This window comes from Centropristis striata, chromosome 14 (genome assembly GCF_030273125.1).
Source record: "Centropristis striata isolate RG_2023a ecotype Rhode Island chromosome 14, C.striata_1.0, whole genome shotgun sequence".
NCBI lineage: Eukaryota > Metazoa > Chordata > Actinopteri > Perciformes > Serranidae > Centropristis > Centropristis striata.
Window position 1 is genome coordinate 2390718 of NC_081530.1, and position 23173 is coordinate 2413890.

Consider the following 23173-nt stretch of genomic DNA (forward strand, 5'->3'; position numbering starts at 1 on the left):
AAAGACACGAAATGACCAAAAAAGACACAAAATGACCAAAAAAAAGACACAAAATGACCAAAAAAAGACACAAAATAACTAAAACAGACACATAAATGACACCAATGACAAAAAATACACAAAAATGACACAAATGACCAAAAAAGACACAAAATGACTTACAAAGACACGTAATGACATGAAAAGGATTCAAAAATGGTAACTCTTGTGGTTTTGCTTTCTTGCAGAGAATTAGATGAGAGAAAGGATACAACTGTCATATCCATTTGCTACATCTGAATCTAGGCACGAGGTTATTTTAACACTTAGAAACAAAGGGACATGGTCAGAAAACCAGCAGGGACAGAAGGAAAAAATGCAACCAAAACTTGTCATTTGTACGTTTTAATTTTTGTAAGGATTCAAATAGAAACAATATAACATACTAATTAGTCAGCTTTACTGAGCCTTTTGAACAGAGCCAGGCTAGCTAACCATACAAGGACATTTGTCTGAATGATCTTTAATAAGCTTAAATATTTTTTTTTATTTTTTTGCTGAGGGTTAGATGAGAGCATCACTCAATACAATTTTAATGTCTGTATGGCTGAGTTGTGGACTCTAGTCACATGACTTGGACTCGAGTCAGACTTGAGTCACAAATTTGATCACTACAGACTTGTATCGACAAAATCAAAAAAGACTTTCAACTGGACTTGGACTTTAACACCAATGGTTTGTGACTTCACTTAGACTAGAGCCTTTTGACTTGAAAATACTTGATATCTTCCCCCAAGCCATGCTATATGCTTTGAAAGTTTTTTATGATTAAGTTCAGTAAAACTTGATTTACCAAACTTCTTTTAATATATAAATATACATTTTAAAAAGAAATTACATTTGTTTAAGACTGCACTATAATTTGTTCAGAACTCTAGGTTTGGACCTGGGACTTGATTTGGTCGTTGGCTGTCTTGACTCGGGACTTGAATGCAAAGACTTGAGACTTACTTGTAACTTGTAACTTACTTGGTCCCACCTCTGCTGCATGGTAAACAAGTCACTGGAGCCAAAAGTCGGTTAGCTTAGCTCAATGTCAGAGCCAGGCTAGCTGTTTCCCCCTGTTTACAGTCTATGCTTAGCTAAGCTAGCTACGTGCCAGCTCCATCTTCTTATTAAGTGTAGAGAGATGAGATTGGTACACTGCAAAAAAGCCAACTTGTATTTTTTGGCCTAAAACAGTGATTTAAGTTGGTAAAACTTGGAAATATAAATGATTGACATTTAGGGCAATAATGTAAGTTAGCACAACAAAGGAAGCCAGTTGTCTGCTCAAAAACAAGTTGGTGAGTTGTTGTTACTTATATCTTTAAGTTGGGGTTCACAACAAGGGACAATAGTTCTGATAACTCTTATTTCTTTGTTGTGAAATGCTGGAAAGCGGTGAAATTCGGTCATTAGTGAAAGCTAGCGGCTAACTGATGCTAGCGGCTAACTGATGCTAGTGGCTAACTGATGCTAGCGGCTAACTGATGCTAGCGGCGCTGCTTGTTATAACTACAAGAGTAGCCATTAGCGTATCAATGCTAACTCAAAATTGTTGTCGCAACATTAGCTGACATTTCATAGCGGCGTTACAATCGTGCCAATTCAGCACATTGCAGAAGTTAGCGGAAGTAAGGATTAAAAGTTATTACAATGTAAAATTGTAAGTTAGTACAACTTACAGTTGAGTTGACAAAAATCTGAATTCAGAGTTGAGCAAACTCAAAAACAAAACTTAAAATATTTAGTTTAATTGTCCAACTTAAAATTTTATCGAAGTTTGTTGCCTTGAAATTTTTAGTTCATCTAACTTTTCTTTTTTTGCAGTGTATCAATACTCTGTTGGCAGGAAAGCAAAAACTTTATTTCGTTTTTTTGTAAATCTGTCTAATTCAGGGGTTCGAGTGTATTCTCTGTGTGCTTTTTGGCTGTCTATCATTGTTACAATCCCAAGAAGGGGTCCATCCATAAAGTGGTCCTGCAATGTCTTTGTGTCCGCTGTGAACCACTGACCGCCTTGACAAAGCAACCAGGACAGACTGTTCCTGTGTGTGCTGCCGCCATGAAAAACTACCTGTGTATCCCAGTCTTTTCAGAAAGAAAAGTGTTTAATTTTACAGCAGCTACCTTGGACCCATGTGGTAGTGAATAGTGTGACGTCTGCTGTAAATGCATCACTTTGATCCAAGCCTGCAGAAAACAGCAAGTCATATTCTCCTGGATATTAAAGTTTTCAACATTTGTAGTACCATTATATCCAATAAAGGCAGATAGAAGTGAAGCAGCATTACCTGTACTCTCCACAAAATCATCTTTGTTTTTCTGCCGTTTGTTTGTCCCATCAGTATTACACAACTCACAGTGGGCTGAGCCTTATAACAGCATATTGGCTAACTTGCTCTCATCCTAACATCCTTTATATCAGGGCAACTACAGTCAGTCATGAGGAAGTGACTCTCTGCTAAGCCAAAATGGTAGCAGGATAATTTAGAGCTCTATCAATATTTGGCATCAGTAGCATATTGAAAAAAGAAATACATAACCATATTGATTTAATGCCCCATTGCATTTTGATCTTGAAACTACTGCAGTAAGGAGGATATTTTGGGAGGTCTCATGGAGGTAATTTGGCCAAATGATGAGCCCAAGATGAAGTTCTTTCTTTTTGACTCTGAAGCATAGACTGTAAAAACATAATAAGTGGGCGTAGCCATCATGATGTCACCCACTGGTTTTATGACTATCACGAAGCCTCCAGTTTGGTGTTTTGGCTGTCAGCATTTTGGTTCTTGGTCGTCGCCATTTGTTATTTTGGAGCCAGAAATGACCATATTTGAACAAGAGGGTAGAGTCAAGCTATTAAGGTGCAAAAAACCTGAAAAATACATTTAAGTGACCAAAGTTCTAACACACAAATGCACACTCACTGTCAATCCCAATTTATTCAAGCCCTAAAGCATATTCTGCTTTATTGCCTATTTTACTCAAAATAGCATCATATTTTCCAAATTGAACATCATGTTGTAATGAGGACGATATGAAACCAGCAATTGAGACCATAAACTCATTAGGACAATTTTAACTGAGGTAATAAATCAAGTGAGAAATAGGATCATTTTCTTACAGACTTCAATACATTGACTTTTTTTTTTTTTTTTAAACCAATGGAGTTACCCCCCTTTATTGGCTTCACTGACCCAAAAGTTGTTCAGTTGTTTAGAAATACATAACCAAGATTATTTACTAATTTTGAATGTTGAAGCTACTGTGCTCCAGCAATTTGTCTTTTCCGCAATGGGGTTCTCTTTGGAATTGATGTGGCCAAATGATGAGGCCAAGATCCTCAGTTGCACAGTTTAAATTAGGTAAAAAATAGAGCTGCCTACCATATTGTCTCCACACTGCAAAAAAGCCAACTTGTATTTTTTGGCCTAAAACAGTGATTTAATTTGGTAAAACTTATGACTGACATTTAGGGCAATAATGTAAGTTAGCACAACAAAGGAAGCCAGTTGTCTGCTCAAAAACAAGTTGTTGAGTTGTTGTTACTTATATCTTTAAGTTGGGGTTCACAACAAGGGACAATAGTTCTGATAACTCTTATCTCTTCCGCTAACTGATGCTAGCGGTTAACTGATGCTAGCGGTTAACTGATGCTAGCGGCTAACTGATGCTAGCAGCTAACTGATGCTAGCGGCTAACTGATGCTAGCGGCTAACTGATGCTAGCGGCGCTGCTTGTTACAGCTACAAGAGTAGCAATTAGCGTATCAATGCTAACTCAAAAATTGTGGTCACAACATTAGCTGACATTTCATAGCTTTTTTTTGCAGTGCATCCAGTCATCTGCAGGAACACGCCCCTGTACAGTGTTTTAAAGTGAAGGGGGAAAAAAAACACTCCATCCCCAGTCTCATGTTCCTCTTGCAGATTGGGAAAAGCCAATCAGAGCAACTCTCTCAGAGCTAAAAACAGATCCTGCCCGATGATGTCATACCAGTGTTACAGTCTAAGGCTCTTGACCATGAGTGGAAGATTGTGAACTGAACAAACCATTGACCTTTAGATTCTACTTTTGCTTTCTTGTAAATGTATTAGGTGAGTGAAATATGTACCTTTGGCTCAGGAAATTACTGCATACCCTTTTACCTCGATGCATTTCTGTACATTGCTGTGACATAGTGGGCTGAAGGGCAAAATAGACTATTTTTCTGAATACGTACACTACTGGTCAAAAGTTTTAGAACACACCAACTTTTCCAGAATTTAATTGAAAATGATGCAGTTTAATGTCTCAGTGTACTCTGAAATTAATGCACATTTGCAACATTTAAAAGTCTTTATTGAGCATGATAGTGTTTTGAAAATAAAAAAGATTCAAAATCACATTTTAATGTTGGACTAAAGGACTAAAAAAAGACACAAAATGACAAAAAAAGACACAAAATGACCAAAAAAAGACACAAAATGACTTACAAAGACATGAAAATAATTAAAAAATGGTCAAAATAGCCCAAGACTCCATAGAGTTAAGTTGTTAACCCATTTCTTGTTCCCTGAAAAAGGCCTACTTGTATAATTCTGAAATGTACATTATTTTCCAGTTTTGGTTAAGCTTACCTTTTTTTATTTACCTCTGGCAGTTCACCACTTACCTTTGTACCCTTTCAAGCTGTTCATTTGACTTGAACTGCTTGAATTTCCATAAAAAATGGAAAAATTGGGCTGTTCTAAAACTTTTGACCGGTAGCGTATGTAGGTATGTGTCGTGTTTTCAGGGCATTGAAGCAGAATAATTAATGGATCCAGAGCTAAAGAGAAAAAAAAAGATACTTTATATTTTCCATTTGTATTTTTTGCGTCTTTTCTTTTCTGTTCTGTGAAATACAGCTCGATGTGCTTTGTTGAAGTGGGCGCAGCCTTAACATAAGTACAGTCGAATGCCTCTGAAGAAGCAAATCGGCGGCGTGATGAGCTTGAACTAAATGACTATCTTACTGTAATTCTCGCCAGGGTTGGGATGCTTGAATACAAAGTACGACATGAAAGGCCGCGAGCCTCGTCTCTCACACAGCACACATCAAAGAGCAGACAGGCGAATGACACCGAGCTTCCCTCTGATCCTCAAGGAGTGTAGAACGGGAACGAGTGGTTGACAGTGCTTCTAAATCGCTCCGTCTCCCCACCCGAGAGATTCTCTCCCACTCTTGCACCCCCTTCTCTCTCTCATTCTCAGCTTTTGTGATTTTATCTTTCATTTGATTGACTCAAGATTTTTTTTTCTCCCCCCCCCCCCTCCTCGTCACAGCTGGCTGAGAAGTAAAGGGCGTTAAGGGTTGGTATTGATGTGATGAGCCCAAATCGTTCCGCTTTCATGGCGCCCTTGAAACTTAGTGAGGTCGCAGCGCTACAGATGCCTGTACACATACAAGATAGTCCAGACGGATTTCAGAATAAAGGCCTCCTATAAGAAGTGAGGAGCATTTATGGGTACAAGTCAGGAACCGGCCTACCTTACAGATCTCAAGGGTGCTGAGTCCAAAAAAAAATGGTTCCCAAGCGAAATTTTGAGTTTTTGACCTTCTCATTTGTATATCAAATGGCCACCAAATTGCCCATCTTGCTCAGTCATTGGACCATTTCCCCTTAGTTTTTTTGTAAGTAGGCAATCAAGACGAGGAAATTAAGTTTCTGGATCTATAGTCTAGGGTCAGAGCAAGGATATAGTGGAGGCTCAGTGTCTTTTTTATGTATATATATATATATATATATATATATATATATTATATATATATATATATATATATATATATATATAAATATATATATATATATTATATATATATATATATGCAAAATACCAACTGGAACATTTAAAAGTGATTGATTGAATATTTATGTCGGCCTTAAAAAATGACACAAATAATGCTTAATTTCACCTTAAAAGTTGGTATTTTGCATATATATAAATATACATAAAAAAGGCACTGAGCCTCCACTATATTCTTGCTCTGACCCTAGACTATAGATCCAGAAACTTAATTTCCTCATCTTTGATTGCCTACTTACAAAAAAACTTGGAAAATGGTCCAACAACTGAGCAAGATGGGCAATTTGACGGCCATTTTGATATGCAAATTAGAAGGTCAAAAACTCAAAATTTCGCTTGGGAACCATTTTTTGGGGGGGATTCAGCACCCTTGAAATAAGTAAAGTAGGCCGGTTCCTGACTTGTACCCATAAATGCTCCTCACTTTCACTTTTTGGACGATTCCATCTAGACTAAGAGTAAATTGATTGAGGGGAAACAGAAAAAAAAAACCCACTCATGGCCAGTCAGACTGAGTAAAGGCCACTGTGAACGTGTGTGTGTGAATTTGTGGGAAGTCTAGGTAACGCTAATGTGTTGTAGATTCCTGTCTGATTGTGATTAATTAGATGATGAGAAGTGTGCGCTGACAAGCTGCTTATTCTGATTAGAGAGATCAGCTTCCTGTGAGAGGCAGAACTAACGAGGCTCGTGAACCTCGACACCGAGCTTTTTTAACACATCTGCACCTTGTCGGCTCTCTCTTCCCACCACTTTAGTCTTCTGTCACACCTTCAGCTTCACACGCCACTGGCTCCCTGCTTCTTTCCTTTTCACAGACACCCTCCTATGTTTCTATCAAAGCTGATTGTTATTCTCACTTTTAATTAGTGAAGATACTGTTGGGTATAATACATAATAAATGTCTACTTTCTGTGCCGACTAATAACTTAGCTTTGCAATAATGCTGTTAAGCTACAGTTCAGTAACTGTGATAAGCTGAAAAATAATTAAAAAAAAATAACATTCAAGCAGAAGAATAAACACCACTGTTGCATTAAATGATCAGTTAAATTCCTAAACAACAAAACATGCTTTTACTTACCCAGCCTGCATGGTCTGTTAGTAATAAGTGGTGTTAGTAATAAGTGATAAGCAAAGTTGAGATGAATTTACTGTTTAACTCTTCTGACTTGAGGGCTTTTTATTTTTTTTCTTTTCTTTGTGATGAAAGTAAAGTAACTGTCTTTAAAGTATCTTTTGGAGTTTTTCTGGTTAGTTTTTCAGTGGCCCCACCATCAGGAGGGGTCAGAGCTACGGTTGCTAGGTGCGCTAGTTAGCTAACTTGCTAACTAGCGCACAACAACCCACACAGCTATCTGTTTTTGGATTGAGTTTTTATTACTATTTTATTGTTTTACTGTTTTTTAGTATTTTATTGTTTTTATTTATAACTATTTGTGTATGATTTTATTCTATTTTAATAACTGTACAGCACTGAGGTTGTTTTTAAATGTGCACTTGACAGCTACTGTAGCTAGCGTTATGTGGTGAATTAAATTGTAGGGTAGCCCAGAATTGTTATCCATGGCCAAAATAAATCATACTAAAATGTTGGAAATTGTTGTTACGATTTAACATTATGGTACACTTTAGCAATTCATGAAAAATGCATTATTTCTGAGTAAATTCTGTAACTTTGTATGATTTACTATTAGCTACTCGCCTACTTTCAATAAAATTACAAATTTTTCTGGTTTTGAAAATTGTTGCAAACAATCAGGATAATGTAAAAATATAAAACATAGGTCTAGTCATACCAGATCAGTATCATATAAACCTAGAATAGAATAGAATAGAATAGAAAAGACTAGACTAGAGTAGAGTAGAATAGAAAAGACTAGAGTAGAGTAGAGTAGAATAGAAAAGACTAGAGTAGAGTAGAATAGAAAAGACCAGAGTAGAGTAGAGTAGAATAGAATAGAAAAGAGTAGAGTAGAATAGAATAGAATAGAGTAGAATAGAATAGAAAATAGTAGAATAGAATAGAATAGAATAGAAAAGAGTAGAATAGAATAGAAAAGAGTAGAGTAGAATAGAATAGAAAAGACCAGAGTAGAGTAGAGTAGAATAGAATAGAATAGAATAAAATAGAATAGAAAAGAGTAGAGTAGAGTAGAATAGAATAGAGTAGAATAGAAAAGAGTAGAGTAGAATAGAAAAGACTAGAGTAGAGTAGAATAGAATAGAGTAGAAAATAATAGAAAAGACCAGAGTAGAGTAGAGTAGAATAGAATAGAAAAGAATAGAAAAGAGTAGAGTAGAGTAGAGTAGAGTAGAGAAGAGTAGAGTTGAATAGAAAAGAGTAGAGTAGAGTAGAGTAGAGTAGAATAGAATAGAATAGAATAGAATAGAATAGAATAGAGTAGAGTAGAATAGAATAGAATAGAATAGAAGGCAACTATTTGGACCACCATGTTGTGCTATCTCTTTGGGAAGGAACTACATAAGGCTTTTAATTTGGGTTAAATTTTGTCAAGGCAACATTACGTTGATGAAGTTTCGTGGCCCAGAAATCTAAAACAACTTGTCAAAAGAAGCTAAAATGCCGTATAGACCCACAAAGTTAGGTGGCAACTTTCTGACATTTGTTTTCTATTGTTAATATGCATGACAACAAGCACTGCTTTGCTGTTCTAAAATCACTGCCAAGTGGTTTATTGGTTAAAAGAGACGGTTTATAGCAATATAAGTGGTTCTCATATAACTATAAGTGAGAGAAATGTTGCACCAACCCTTGAAAAGCCCTGACATCTCTTAGCGTTATCCTAAAATATGAAGCTGTAGACTAAATGGTGCTTTCAGAATCACTTCTATTTAAAGTTGGACCACTTGGGCCTCTCAATGAATCACCACTGTTTGAACACTTATGAGTTGTTCCATATTAAAACTAAATTGCTTTGCGGTTCTGGGGTTCAACAATGAGATTACATGAATTACAAGTGGATTAAATATTGACAGTATTATTAATGACAAGTCTTTTTTATAAACTCTCAGTACACATAAAAAGCTGAAGCCATACACAACTTGGGGGAGTTAAGTGTTTCCAAATAAAGGAGAGATTACTTTTAATTTGTGAATTCCTGAATGGAGCTACACTGTAAAAAAAAATCTGTTTAATTTACGGTAAAATACCGGCAGCTGTGGTTGCCAGAATTTCACCGTAAGAAATACAGTGAGCGTATGTAAATGTAAATATCAGCAAAAAAAATGTAATTTATACTGAATAATCCCATTACTTTCAGGATAACTGTGTCATCATGGTATTTCTCCATTCATTTTACATGAAAATTGTTTATTTTTACAGCACAACTGTGTGTTTTCTACAGTTTATGACAGTAGAATTTAAAGTTTTATGCTATTCTTTGATTTACAGTAATTAAAAGTATCTACTACGGTGATACACAATGTTAAATTTCACGACCTATTTCTGATGCAATTTGACAGTGTTTTACTGTAATTTCTACAAACATTTTTTTACAGTGTACATCTTTCTCTCCTGGCCTTGTATAATAATAAATAATCCTCCCCCATCCCTACTTCCTTCAACCCAATGGCAGCCGTCCAGCTTGTTCTCCAGCCAGAGAGGAAGACGGTTAAAATGACAGCTAAGCTCCAAACAATCAAAAATCAATTGCATTGCATGTGGACAATAGTAAAAAATTCACATTCAGAAAAAGCATTACTTTATGCACAGCAAAAACTGGAGTGTTGAATCAACTCCCACAGAGTCAATTTTAACACTTTTCGAGGGTTTATATAGCTCCACACTCTACAGAGTTAAATCAACATTTTCAAAATAGTTAATTATTTAACACTGTGCCAAGAGTTACTTTTTAACTCACTAAACTGGGTTAAATTAACACTACATAGTTTAAAAAATAATAACTAATACAACAATTAAAATGACAGAATAATTAATTCCAAGAAAAATACATTTTCAAAAACAGCATTTATTTTAAGGACTCAGACTGAATCAGAATGTGTTAAAATGACACTTTGAGAGTGGAAATCAACTCTGACATGTTTAACCCTGAAATTTCAACACTCCAGTTTTTGCTGTGTGGGTTCATGTAAAGTTCTTACGTTTCGATTTTGGTCACAACTTTGGTGCTCATTGCTCAATGTATCAACACACACCACAAGAGGGTTTCTTTGTAACTGTAAAGATCAGCTTTCCTGTTAAGAAAATACAGGTGATGGTCAGCAATAAAATCATCGGCGCTGTTTTCATCAGATCTCTTCCGTCTCTTCCTGCTGAGCTCCTCCGCTATAGTCGTCTTCCTCCATGATTTAAAGTTCTGGAAAAGTCCCATGATGCATTGCGACACTGCCGCATGTATTCTGATCATGAGTTTGAGTTTGAGTTTATTTATTTAAAACAGGGACAATACATATTAATGGACATATACATGTAAATATGCAAGATTATAGCCAACAGCTAATTTCCATCTTTAGTCCCTTTGGCAGGTTGATGTCAATACCATAACAATAACAATAAAAACAATAAAACAACGATAACAACATGTTTGGCCTTCATGGCCAGAATGAGCAGCAGGAGAGAAAACGTGTCCTTGAGCACAATAGAACAGAAAAGAAAAAGAGAAGCAAGAACAATGAAAAGTATAGTGGATCATGGAACATACAGGCCAGGGGTCAGGGGTCAGAGGTCAGGGGACCAAACGTATTTCACTAGTGTTAAACGCTATGTTTATTATATCAAAGGGTTGATTAAATTGCAGAGTGCTTAAGTGTTAAAGTGTTAGGTGCGTAATTATATTGCAGATTGCCCGATTGCACAGTAAATATAAAGTGCTATTTTAAATGCACAATAATCAATACACATTACATTTATTAAATAACAGCAATGGTAATTTTATGATATTGGGAGTTCCCATTTTTAAGAATATAAAGTGCATCTTGCCTTGCACGTAGCCCTAATACCTAAAAAGTAAATAAATATATAATAAATAGCGAAGATATTAATGGGGATTGATTCTGATGCATTTCATTGGCCAAGAGACCGAAAATAGGTGGAAAAAAATACAAATACTACAAAACGACGTATCCGCTGTCCCGGCCTTAATGGTAGAATAACACAACAGCGCTCCCGGTTTCAATGGTAGAAATGCGGTAATGCTTTCCCGGCTTAACCCATTGACGCCTAAAACGCCTGTAAAACCTCTGGGTGATTTTTAAAAAAGCCCCTAAAACCTGAAGTTTTTCTGGAAATTCAACAGAAGTGTCTTAATAATTTAAATAATAGATTTTTCAGCCTCTGTAGCAGATAATATTAACCCTATAAAGCCAAGTGTATCATATTTGATACATAAGTTTTTGAGACCTCTACATCATCAGTGTGATATTTTTTTTCCTGAAAAACCTGATGAATGCATGAATTGATGATTTAAAAAACTGAGCAACAAATTTCACAAAAATACCAGATGTAACAAAAATGATTTGCTGGTTCCACTGGTGGATCTGTGATTGCTGCGTGAAAACTTCATATCAACAGATGTATGATGTTGTTTTATATGGAAACAAATATTTTGTATGTTTGAGGAAAATGTTAAAAGGAAAGTCAAAGTTTTATTTGGTTAAAAATATTAGGTTTTATATGATTATGTGAGTTCAAGAAAAGCAAATTGTGAGCAACAAATTGCACAAAAAGACCTGACGTATCAAATATGATCCAAATTAAATTCATATATGAAAATTGATATTGAATTAAACATTTTTTTAGCCGGTTCAACAAACACTCCAGTTTTGAAAATTTAGAATTTTCTGGCAATTATTTCACGGTTCAGGCTTTATAGGGTTAAATTTAAAAAGTATTTGAGAGCTTATACAAATACTACAAAACGACGTATCTGCTTTCCAGGCTTTAATGGGTTAAATGGGTTAAACTGCAACTGTTTCATAACTTGCACCTGTCCTGAACTAGATGTCTTTTGGAGAGTTATTGGCAATCTATTCTGTTGTTCAGGTATGTGGACGTGTTAGTAAAATAATAAGCAGAATTCCATCATGAAGATATCCGCAGCAGATGGGGAGGCTCCTCTACAAATGTGTGTATTTGAGTTAAGGTGGATTTATCCTCAACTGTTTTGCTGAATATAGCTTCTCCCTCTGTGTGGGAAGGAAGGCTTTCTCAGCTGAAGCTGTCTAGCTCATCTGTTTCCCACAGATGGCTTGTCACTCATTCACTCTCCAACTCACCAGAGATCCAAAATTCCTCAGAAACTTTTGCTAAGCGTGTCCCTCTGAGGCATCCCGACTCTCTGTGTTTCCCTCTGATTATGGATATTTCTCTGAGGGCTCATGGCTGTCTTCTATTGTCTCCATTGATGGGTGATGGACACACCATCCTTGCTAGCTCAGTGACAAATGCAAACACACACACACACACACACACACATTTGCTAGCCTGTGAAGCTGTATGGCATTAAAAAAATGATAAGTCCCCAAGCAACAACACACACTGCAAGAAAGCCAACTTGTATTTTTTGGCCTAAAACAGTGATTTAAGTTGGTTTAACTTGGAAATATAAATTATTGACATTTAGGGCAATAATGAAAGTTAGCACAACAAAGGAAGCCAGTTGTCTGCTCAAAAACAAGTTGGTGAGTTGTTGTTACTTATATCTTTAAGTTGGGGTTCACAACAAGGGACAATAGTTCTGATAACTCTTATTTCTTTGTTGTGAAATGCAGGAAAGCGGTGAAATTCGGTCATTAGCGAAAGCTAGCGGCTAACTGATGCTAGCGGCCATGATTTATGATTTAGCGTATCAATGCTAACTCAAAATTGTGGTCGCAACATTAGCTGACATTTCATAGCAGCATTACAATCGTGCCAATTCAGCACATTGCAGAAGTTAGCAGAAGTAAGGATTAAAAGTTATTACAATGTAAAATTATAAGTTAGTACAACTTACAGTTGAGTTGACAAAAATCTGAATTCAGAGTTGAGCAAACTCAAAAACAAAACTTGAAATATTTAGTTTAATTGTCCAACTTAAAATTTTATCGAAGTTTGTTGCCTTGAAATTTTGAGTTCACCCAACTTTTCCTTTTTTTGCAGTGCAGAGAGATAAAAAGGCAAAGTTGGAGAACAGACGGAGCGAAGGAGTATGCATTACACATACACACTGCAATTTTACTGTTGGAAACACACTAATCATGGGTGCATTGTCTTCCATTACTGTGAGTCAGACAGGTAATCAAGTGGCTGTTTCCATGATCTCTCTCCTCATTAGCACTCATTAGCTTTTTCCTCTCCACTCCACTACTTCCATGATCTTGATTATCTGTGGATCTGAAGTTGGCTCTACAAGGACACAGACTTCTGAGCACAATCATTTATCAAGTGAGCTGCAGCCAGTTTTCATTATTACATTTAGTCTAATTTTATGAGATAATTAGTATCTATCAATTTGAATTTTTGATTCTCAATGAGCTGTCTGCTGCATTACAATCTGTGACCTCTTGACCTTGCATGTGCAGGTTTATTTTTATTCGAGTCAGGAAAGACTTGCACAGTGAAATGGAGCTCCACTGATTTTTATGCCTTGAGTTTAGTTTACATGCATGGAGCGTCCAATTCAGCCTGTGGAAGCAGTTGCATCTCTCAGCCTCGGCTTAGAGACGACAGTTTTTAAGACAGCCTGTGTTACTAGCTGTGTGTGTGTGTGTGTGTGTGTGTGTGTGTGTGTGTGTGTGTGTGTGGAGCTGCAGTATTGTATGGGTAAGTGCATGGGCAGATTATAAGAAAATGGAAAAGCGGAAAGGGCCCTACCACCTCTCCTACACAGGATACAGACTTTTTAAGTTGTTTTTTTTTTTTCGTTTTTTTTCAAAACTTTATTTATTGATTTTTTTCCCAAAAAGTAATACACAATGAACACAACAACGAACATACAGTCATAAAACCCCATCCTTCCCTCTCATAACCAACAGTAATCTCTGAGGAAAACAAATACTTGAGTTAATAAAAATAAATGTATTAATTAATATGTAATAATAATAATAATAATAATAATACATTAATTAAATTAAATCATATTAATAAATAAATTAAATTTTAAAAAATTAAAAAAATCGGGAGGAAATAAATAAATAACAATAAAACAATAACACACACAATAATAATAATCATGAAACATGATTATTACATACATAATTAAAATTAATTAATTAATTAAATAACAACAATAATAATAATTAAATAACATTAAATGGACAGTTTAAGGCAGAGTTATAAAACGTGGTCACCATCCTATTTCTGACTTTTTCAGTTGTTATATGTCTTTTTGTAGTTATTGGCCAATTTGTAATTCGTTTTTTCATCTGTTTCTAGTTATATTTAGTCCGTGGTTGTTTGGCCACTTTTGGTAGTTGTTTGGGAATCTTTGTAGTTGTTTTGTGTATTTTTGTGGTCGCTTTGAGTCTCTCTGTAGTTGCTTTGTATTCCTTTGCAGTTGTTTTGTGTCCCTGTACTTGTTTTGCCTCCTAGATTCTGGGCATGAAAGGTCAAGGTCAGTGTGACCTGACAAAATATGTTTTTGGCTCATAACTCAAGAATCAATTTCCTAATCATGACACGTTTGAATAAAAAGTCTAGAAGGATGAAATTATAAAAATTTTGCCATTTTTAATATCCAAAGGTCAAAGGTCAACTTCACTATGGCATCACAATGTTTTGCAAAAAAATACTTTTCTGACACTTTAAGCCCTGGGACTGTGCCAGGCAGTAAAAGATTACGTAATGTGCAGAGAACACAAAAATAAAACTTGCACTAAGCTTCATCGGTCACATTAGTTTTCTATTTTTATAACAGCTAAGTGTTTTTAAATGACCCTATAAATATAAAAAAAAACATTACAGTGAAATGAAAATGCTTACCATTGACTAAAGCAGTAGTTCTCAAACTTTTTGAGTCGTGATCCCAAATTTAACATGGATGTTGTCCAAGCCAGAGACTCCTTGTAAAGTAATAACTTGCTACTTTGGGATTTGTCAGAAAAGACACAAAATTACCCCAAAAAGAATCAAATTGACCACAAAAGACACAAAATTACCAAAAAAAGAAACAAAATGACCAGAAAAAGAAACAAAATTACCCAAAAAGACAAATTCACCAGAAAAGACACAAAATGACAAAAAAAACACAAAAGGGCCAAAAAAGGACACAAAATGACCAAAAAATTACATAAAATTAAGCAAAAAAGGACTCAAAATTGACCACAAAATGAAAAAAAATGGCCCAAAAAAGACACAAAATGACCAAAAAAAGACATTAAATGAACAAAAAGACTAAAACACATGAACACTTTAACACAGTGGAGACAGAGCTGACTTCCAAAATGATTTGGCGACCCCCAGAAATCAGGTCCCGACCCCAAGGTTGAGAATAGCTGGACTAAAGAACTGTATATTTGATCCTTAATACAATGAAAACTTTAAAGTTGTGTATTACAATAATACAATAAAATGTTACATAGTTTGAGCTGGTTACATTTGTACGCTTAGTGGCACTAAGCATTGGTACATAAAGTGTACGGGGATGCATCAAAGTCAGCATTGATTCAGATGCTGTTGAAGGTTTTATAAGCCACTTAAATTCTGCACTAACAGATATAGGATGTCACCTAACACACACACACACACACACACACACACACACACACAAAGCAGGCATATGGAAATCACATGGAGCAGAGAACACATGGAAACACCAGAGAGAGACAGGAGCACTGCTGTGGCCGTGACAGAAACAAATAAGTGATTCTAACAGCTTATTGTTTCTAACACTCAGCACTACTTACTGCTGTGGATACAGGCAGACATCCTCCACACCGTCCTGTCCATGTAAGTGTCACTGTCAAGACGAGATACAAGCAACCACACAGAATCTGTCAAAGTAATTGAAGCAATGTAGGTGGAGGCGACTGTGTTAAAAAAGACATGAAAAATACTGTTCAGAGGTTTACTGGCTACCTTTTTAAGGAAGGCCACAGCAGGTACTGGAGATACTAACATCTGTCATTCTGTGGTTCACATGCTTTATGTTCAAATGACAAATTGTTTCCTGCAGTGTCACCCTCTGTCTGAAACACTCCATTTTAGTGCCTGTCTCTTTAAGAACCCCTTCCCTTAAAAGCCTGATTGGTCAGCTTCCAGTCTTTCGCATCTGTGCTTAAAGGCTTTTTTGAGATTTCAGACTTTGTTTTAAGGGTTTAAGGTTACATTATAATGAAAATTAACTGAGATCTTGTGGGGAATGACTGTAACAGCACTATAGAAGCACTTTCTACCTATGTAGCATACATAGGTACATCACAACCATAACCCTTTATCGGGCGAAAAACCGTATTTGTTAACTTCAGCGGAAATCCAAAATGTCACAGACAGTGACACCATGACATTTGACTAATCAGTATGATAATAATATAACAATAATAACTTTATTGACCTTGACCTCCAATGTAAAAATTAAAAATTTAGAAAAAAAATCTGCAAGAATCAGTCGAGTTATTCTTCAATGACTTGTACGAAGAGAACTTGAAATTGGTAATATTTAGAGAAAAAAGTTTTATTCTATAATTTACTAGATTAAAGTTGCAAATCTACATGAAAAAAGTCGCAGATTTAAGAGATTCAAAGTGGCAAATCTGCAGGAAAAAAGTCGCAGATTTATGAAAAAAAAGTGGGGAAAGAAGCAACTTTTTGCCACTTTAATCTCGTACTTTTTTTCTCAAAATATGACCCCCCTCCCCCGGGTCCATATGTTTTGTAAACATTCTGGCTGTATGTAATATCCTCCAATATTCTCTAGGGTTCAAATTTGGAATTTGCAAGTTTGCAAATTTGCAACCCCTATTAAGGGTTAAGGAAGTCCTGACGGCTGGTTAAAAGAGTTTCTGATTATGGGCTGAGTGCAAATGTGTGCATTGATACTTTCTATATCTATATTGCACCTAGAACTGCTTTATAATCAATAAAAGATACATGGAGACCTTAAAGTAGCTCATTTAGAATATTCTAGGGAAGATAAATACTGTGAATAGATGCTTTTTAATGTTCATTACATTATTTTTGTTTATAGCTTTTTTTACACATAACTCCAAAGAACATCTCTGACTTCCTACAGTGTCTTAAGACACCACACCCAAAAACAAATTAATAATGCAAGAAGTATTCATTCTGCCATTGTAAAACCTGCCGCTTTCTCTGATCTTTTCTTTGACAATTTTATTAGAACTGCAGACTCATTTTCATTGTGCCTGACAATTTTATCTCACTAACAGTTTATTAAACCGGCAGTTTTCATTGCTATAAAAATCAAAGGCACAGTGAGCCACTAACAGCAGGCACACACTGTCGTTCCCTTTCCTTTCCTCTCGTTCTACTCCATTGAATTGATTGGAAATCTAACATACGCACACACCACCTGTAAATTTCGCCGGAGGACACTGCGTGAGTAAAGATTTTTTGGATTCCTACTCTGGCAATTGCCTCCTTTCAGTGTGTACTTCTACAGATCATGTCAGTGTGAAAGCAAGTGGGAAAGTTTCCACAATCAGGCATTTTTAAGGACATCTCAGCGGTGGAATTTGTATTGGTTTCAACAATGGCATGATAAATGAGGGCTGGTATCAGCGCTGATTAATGAAGTCTTCATTATCTCCTGTTTTCCTGCTTCTTTTCATTCTAGCTCTAGTGTGGTTTCATTGTTTTGCCTGGTTAGATTGCGCCGATTTGGTAGTCCATAATGAGGCGGGGAACAATAGCAGAGTACTTTTTCACTTCTCCTCTATTGCGATACTTCGTCCTTTGTCTGCATCCTCAATGAATGACTCCTGAATGTCACTCTCTTTTTTTCCTCCCTATCTCTCTCTCTCTCTCCCTTGTTTTCTGCAAGCATTTCTCATTGATTCTAACTATGAATGGTGACTGGAATGAATGAGAAGACCTTTCCATTTACAACACTGCTGACTTTTCACTGTGTTGGGTTTGTAGGCAGCTATAAACCAAAACACCAATTTATAAAATTCAAATGCCTGTGTGTGTGTGTGTGTGTGTGTGTGTGTGTGTGTGTGTGTGTGTGTGTGTGTGTGTGTGTGTTCTTGTACTTCTTACATAGTGAGGACCAGGACACGTTTTTAACCAACATTTTTGCAAAGTGAGGACATTTCGGCCGGGGCTCACTTCTTTAAAGGCTTTTTTGAGATTTCAGACTTTGTTTTAAGGGTTAAAGGTTACATTATAATGAAAATTAAATGAAACTGTATCGTGTGGTTACAAATTATATTATAGTGAAAATGTCCTTCATTTTCGTCTTTGTCAACTTTTTTCATGCATAATGAAGATGGATAAGACAAAGGAAATAAAGGCGAAATTTACCGTGACCTCTTTAAATCTCCCACCCAACAAATACCACATTACAAAAAACTAAAACTAATAAAAACTAAACTAAAACTAGCAAACTCACTCTAAAAACTCATTAAAACGAACCGAATTTGAAAACAAAAATTCACAACGAAATTAAAGCTAAAACTAATCAAAAATCCCAAACGATTATAAGCTTGCAAGGGAATTCACCATTCCAATGAGGGTCCTCACAAAGATAGAAGTACAAGAATGTGTGTGTGTGTGTGTGTGTGTGTGTGTGTGTGTGTGTTCTATTTAAAATGACATGACTAAATGTCAGATGGCGGCAGTGTTGGGTGACTATCTGTCTTTTTGAAGGAACAGCGGTTGTAATGCTACATGGCAGTGTGCGTATCCTATTAGATAGTATCTATTACAGAAATGAAATTACCTTCAGTTAATTTGATTTGGATAATATTAGGCTAATAGAAGTGTGCAGTGCTCTGTGTTGAATATGAATTGAGTGGACAGAATTATACATTCCTATGGCATACAGCTGCATGGCCTGCATTTCAAGGCTTTCTTTTTCTCCCTTTGCTATTTTTCCTTCCTTTGCTCTCTCACTTTCTTTTCCTTTCTCTGACACAATCTTGACGCAAAAAGAGTAGACTAATAACAAAAGCCAGCCACTGCAGCGCCGACAAATTTAACACTAAGTGAAATAGATTACTTTGGTCTGGCAGTGCAACACGTAAGCAACGCAATAATGGAATTACATACATCGCTCATCTCCACTGAAAAACAACAAAAAAACCTCAGTAATGCTTGAATGTTTCAGAGGCTTGTAAATGAGAAATGAGGCATTTTCTGTGACAGTCATACACAATGTACACGGGGAGTTTCTGTGTCTTGTGGAGAACACTGCATGTTTTTCCTAACACCCGAGACACAATGATACATGTTCACATTAAGAGCTGTTTGTTTTTTTAAAATATATTTTTGGGGCATTTTATAGCTTTATTGATAGAGAGATATTAAGAGTGAAAGGGGGAGACATGCAGCACAGCTCCCACACTGCAAAAAAAGAAAAGTTGGGTGAACTCAAAATTTCAAGGCAACAAACTTCGATAAAATTTTAAGTTGGACAATTAAACTAAATATTTTAAGTTTTGTTTTTGAGTTTGCTCAACTCTTGCACGATTGTAACGCCGCTATGAATGTCAGCTAATGTTGCGACCACAATTTTGAGTTAGCATTGATACGCTAATGGCTACTCTTGTAGCCGTAACAAGCAGCGCCGCTAGCATCAGTTAGCCGCTAGCATCAGTTAGCCGCTAGCATCAGTTAGCCACTATCTTTCGCTAATGACCAAATTTCACAACAAAGAAATAAGAGTTATCAGAACTATTGTCCCTTGTTGTGAACCCCAACTTAAAGATATAAGTAACAACAACTCACCAACTTGTTTTTGAGCAGACAACTGGCTTCCTTTGTTGTGCTAACTTACATTATTGCCCTAAATGTCAGTAATTTATATTTCCAAGTTTTACCAAATTAAATCACTGTTTTAGGCCAAAAAAATACAAGTTGGCTTTTTTGCAGTGCAAATGATAATCCTATTGACTTTGGTGATTCCCTGACTTTTCCTATAGTGGTACAATTACTTTGGCATTTGTGGTTTTGAGTGAAATAGCTCAACAACTATGGATGGATGGATGGATTGCCTTAAAATGTGGAACAGACATTTGCCCTATATGTATAACTTTGATGATCCTGACTTTATATATACTTATATCTACTACCATCATCAGTTTGTCCAATATCCTACGTTTGTTTTTGACCAACCTGCAAAACTTGACATTCTAAGTCGTACTGTTGTAGATGTTAGCATGCTAACTCATGAATATAGTAAACATAGCTGCTAAACATCAGCATTTTAGTATTCTCATGCCAACATCAGCACTTCGCTCAAAACAACACTGTGCCTGTCTCAAGCCTTATAGCTGCTAGCATAGCTGTAGACTCTTAGGCCAAGTACAGTCAGACCAACATTAGCCCAGTCTTGTTTGTCCACCAAAAAAGTTGAACCTGGCTCAGCTTTTACTGCAACTATAGACTACATAAAAAATATTGGACATAGTGATGTCACCCACTGGTTTGTGAACTCTGATTTTGAAGCCTTGAGTTTGACATTTTGGAATGATTGAACATGAATGAATCATGTAGGCTATAAGCTAATGCTAGTGCTAGCTGGCTAGCTTGGCAAGCAAGGGGTACTCTGACACAGTTAACTTTGAGGACCTGAAAACAAGTCAATCCCAAACATACAAGCCCACATTACTGGTTGATTACTTTTAAACATGAACACCACATTTCTAATGTTTACCTTGTTTACTGACAGATTATTAAAATACCAACATGATTATGTTCCAGATTTGTGAAATACTGTCTGTAAGTATTATAAACCATTGTGACGTTTTTTTAGCTGATAAGCCTTTTAATGCGTTAATCTGTTACTCCAACTGGACTTCTGTTTGCTGTCCTTGCTTACTCCTGTTTATTGTTCAGGGGATTTGCCAGGTCCAAATGAGGGATTTAAATGAATTAATTGTTTGATATTTTTTGCTTTCAAGTCATACTTTAGGGAATAAAATCTCACAGCAGTGTCAAGCATGCATTTCCACTTTCCTCACACATCAGGCTTATATTGCATCAAGGTGTGAACTGAAGGCAGGAACGTGCATCGCGGCTCTGATTTGGGTATTTTCTGTCACCATCAGGGAAAAACAGCTGAATGTTAAAGTTAATCAGAAAGATAGCTGGGAAAGCTGCCTGCCTGCAGAGCTCTATGCTCACTTCTTAGCCTCTCTGTGGTTAGTGCATAAGTGGGTCTGTGCACATGTGTGTCTGTGTTTGATGGGTACTGATGGTAGCTGGACGGGGGTAAGCTACTGGTTCAGACACAGCCAGCAGGAGAAGATAGTCCATGGTGCATGAACACACTCTACCCCAAAACATAGTTTTTACTTCCTGTCATTTCTCACCTATTGCACAGCTGTGTCCCCAGCGCCCGGAGTGACAACACCTCTCAGCACGACACAGATGTTATTTTTCTGTGTGTATCTATAGCAAAAATTTGGCTGCCAAATTTGGCCCGCAGTGTAATTTTATTTGGCCCACGAGGCAATACCAAATTATTATCTTATTATTGTACTATAAAAGCTGACCCGCCGGTATTATACGGCGCATTTACAGCTAATACTACAAATCCCACAATGCCCTGCTGTTGTTTTGGCGCATCAATCAGGACAGGACCCAGAAACGCTCCTCTGTGACAGTCGTCATAGCAACCTCAAGCTAGAGCTGTCTCCCAGCTACCCCTTCCCAAAAATGGCGAAAAGAAAGGCAGAATTTATTAACCTGTTGAAAAAGTTTATTTTGATATTTAAATCGGAAGGATGCAAATAGAAAAGAGGCATACGATTTTTATTTAATTTTTATTTAATAAATTAATGACATTGATGTGTTTTTTTATTTGAAATTTGATTTTGCATGTCTGCACTATTTAGTTATATTATTATTTATTGTATGTTTATAAGCGTTGCTGGTTCCATATTTAATGTTAAAGCAAAACATGTTTGGTATATATTAAAAGGTTTATTTGTTCAATGTTGGCCCGCGATTTTATTCAAGTTTTAAATTTTGGCCCATTGTGTATTTGAGTTTGACACCCCTGGTCTAAAGGTTGCTGTGTGTGTGTGTGTGTGTGTGTGTGTGTGTGTGTGTGTGTGTGTGTTTTTGGACCTGTACATGTGCATGTGCGACATCCATCCAGCTATTGATTAATGCACCATGTGGCGCAGCAGACACTGAGCTTACCTTTCAACTAAATGATGTAAACACTTCCAGCTTAGTTGAGATGACTGCTAAACTATTTATTTTTCACCTTAATGAGATTAAGTGTTATTAAGCCTGCTCCATCTGTTCAATATTAGAGACTGCACACTGCTCTTTTAGCATTGATATTAGTTACCTCTAATGAGGAGTTGCAGGAAGGGGAAGAGAGGGAGACTGGATGGAGAGAAAAGTGTGATGGGCACTGAGAACAGGAGAGAGAAGGAAAAAGGGATTGAAATGGAAAGGGAAGGAGAGGATTGAAAAGGGAGTGATAATAAAGTAAAAGGACAGGAAAGGAAAGGAAATTAAAAGAATGGAAGGGAAAATGAAGGAAAGGAAAGGAATGAAAGGGATGGGAAAGGAAAGGAAATGAAAGCAAAAGGAAAGGAAAGGAAAGAAAGGGAAAGGAAATGAAAAAGGGATGGGAAAGGAAAGGAAAGCAAAGCAAAAGGAAAGGGAAGGAAGGAAAGGAAATGAATGGAGAGAAATGAAATGACAAGGAGGAAAGAGAATTACTTTACTGGAGAGGAGAGGTGAGGAGAGGAGAGGAGAGGAGAGGAGAGGAGGGAAATAAAGTAAAAGGAGAGAACAGGAAAGGAGAGGAAAGGGGATGCAATGAATAGACAGAAATATAAGGAACAGAAAAAACAAGAAAAGCAAAGCAAAAAATGGAGATTAAATGAGAGGACGGGGAAGGAAATGTAAATAAAGTAAAAAGAGATGAGATGAAAAGAAAGGAAAAGAAAAGTTAAGGAGAGAAGAGAAGAGGAAAGGAATGGAAAGCAAAAGAGTTGGCTCACCTCAGTATTGGCTTTGCCCTCAAAGCTATAGGCCTATACTGTACAAGGCAATCCTACATCAAAGCCCCGGCATAAACAACACACATATATGCACACACATTATGCAAATGCCCCTATACATTTTGCATGTATACTTTATTTGCATTTCAAACATGCTTACATTTGTACCAGAAACACATTCAACTAAACACACAAATAAGTCTTAATCTTG

At 36.4% G+C, this 23173-nt stretch overlaps 1 protein-coding gene across 1 annotated transcript in view; it reads left to right on the plus strand.

Moving 5' to 3' along the window:
- dlgap3 (discs, large (Drosophila) homolog-associated protein 3) overlaps positions 1 to 23173 on the plus strand; it is a 243291-nt gene that overhangs the window by 170442 nt on the left and 49676 nt on the right. Inside the window, exon 4 of the mRNA XM_059350170.1 lies at positions 15711 to 15763. Within this exon, the coding sequence (XP_059206153.1) occupies positions 15711 to 15763 (53 nt within the window). The remainder of the gene's footprint in view (positions 1 to 15710; positions 15764 to 23173) is intronic.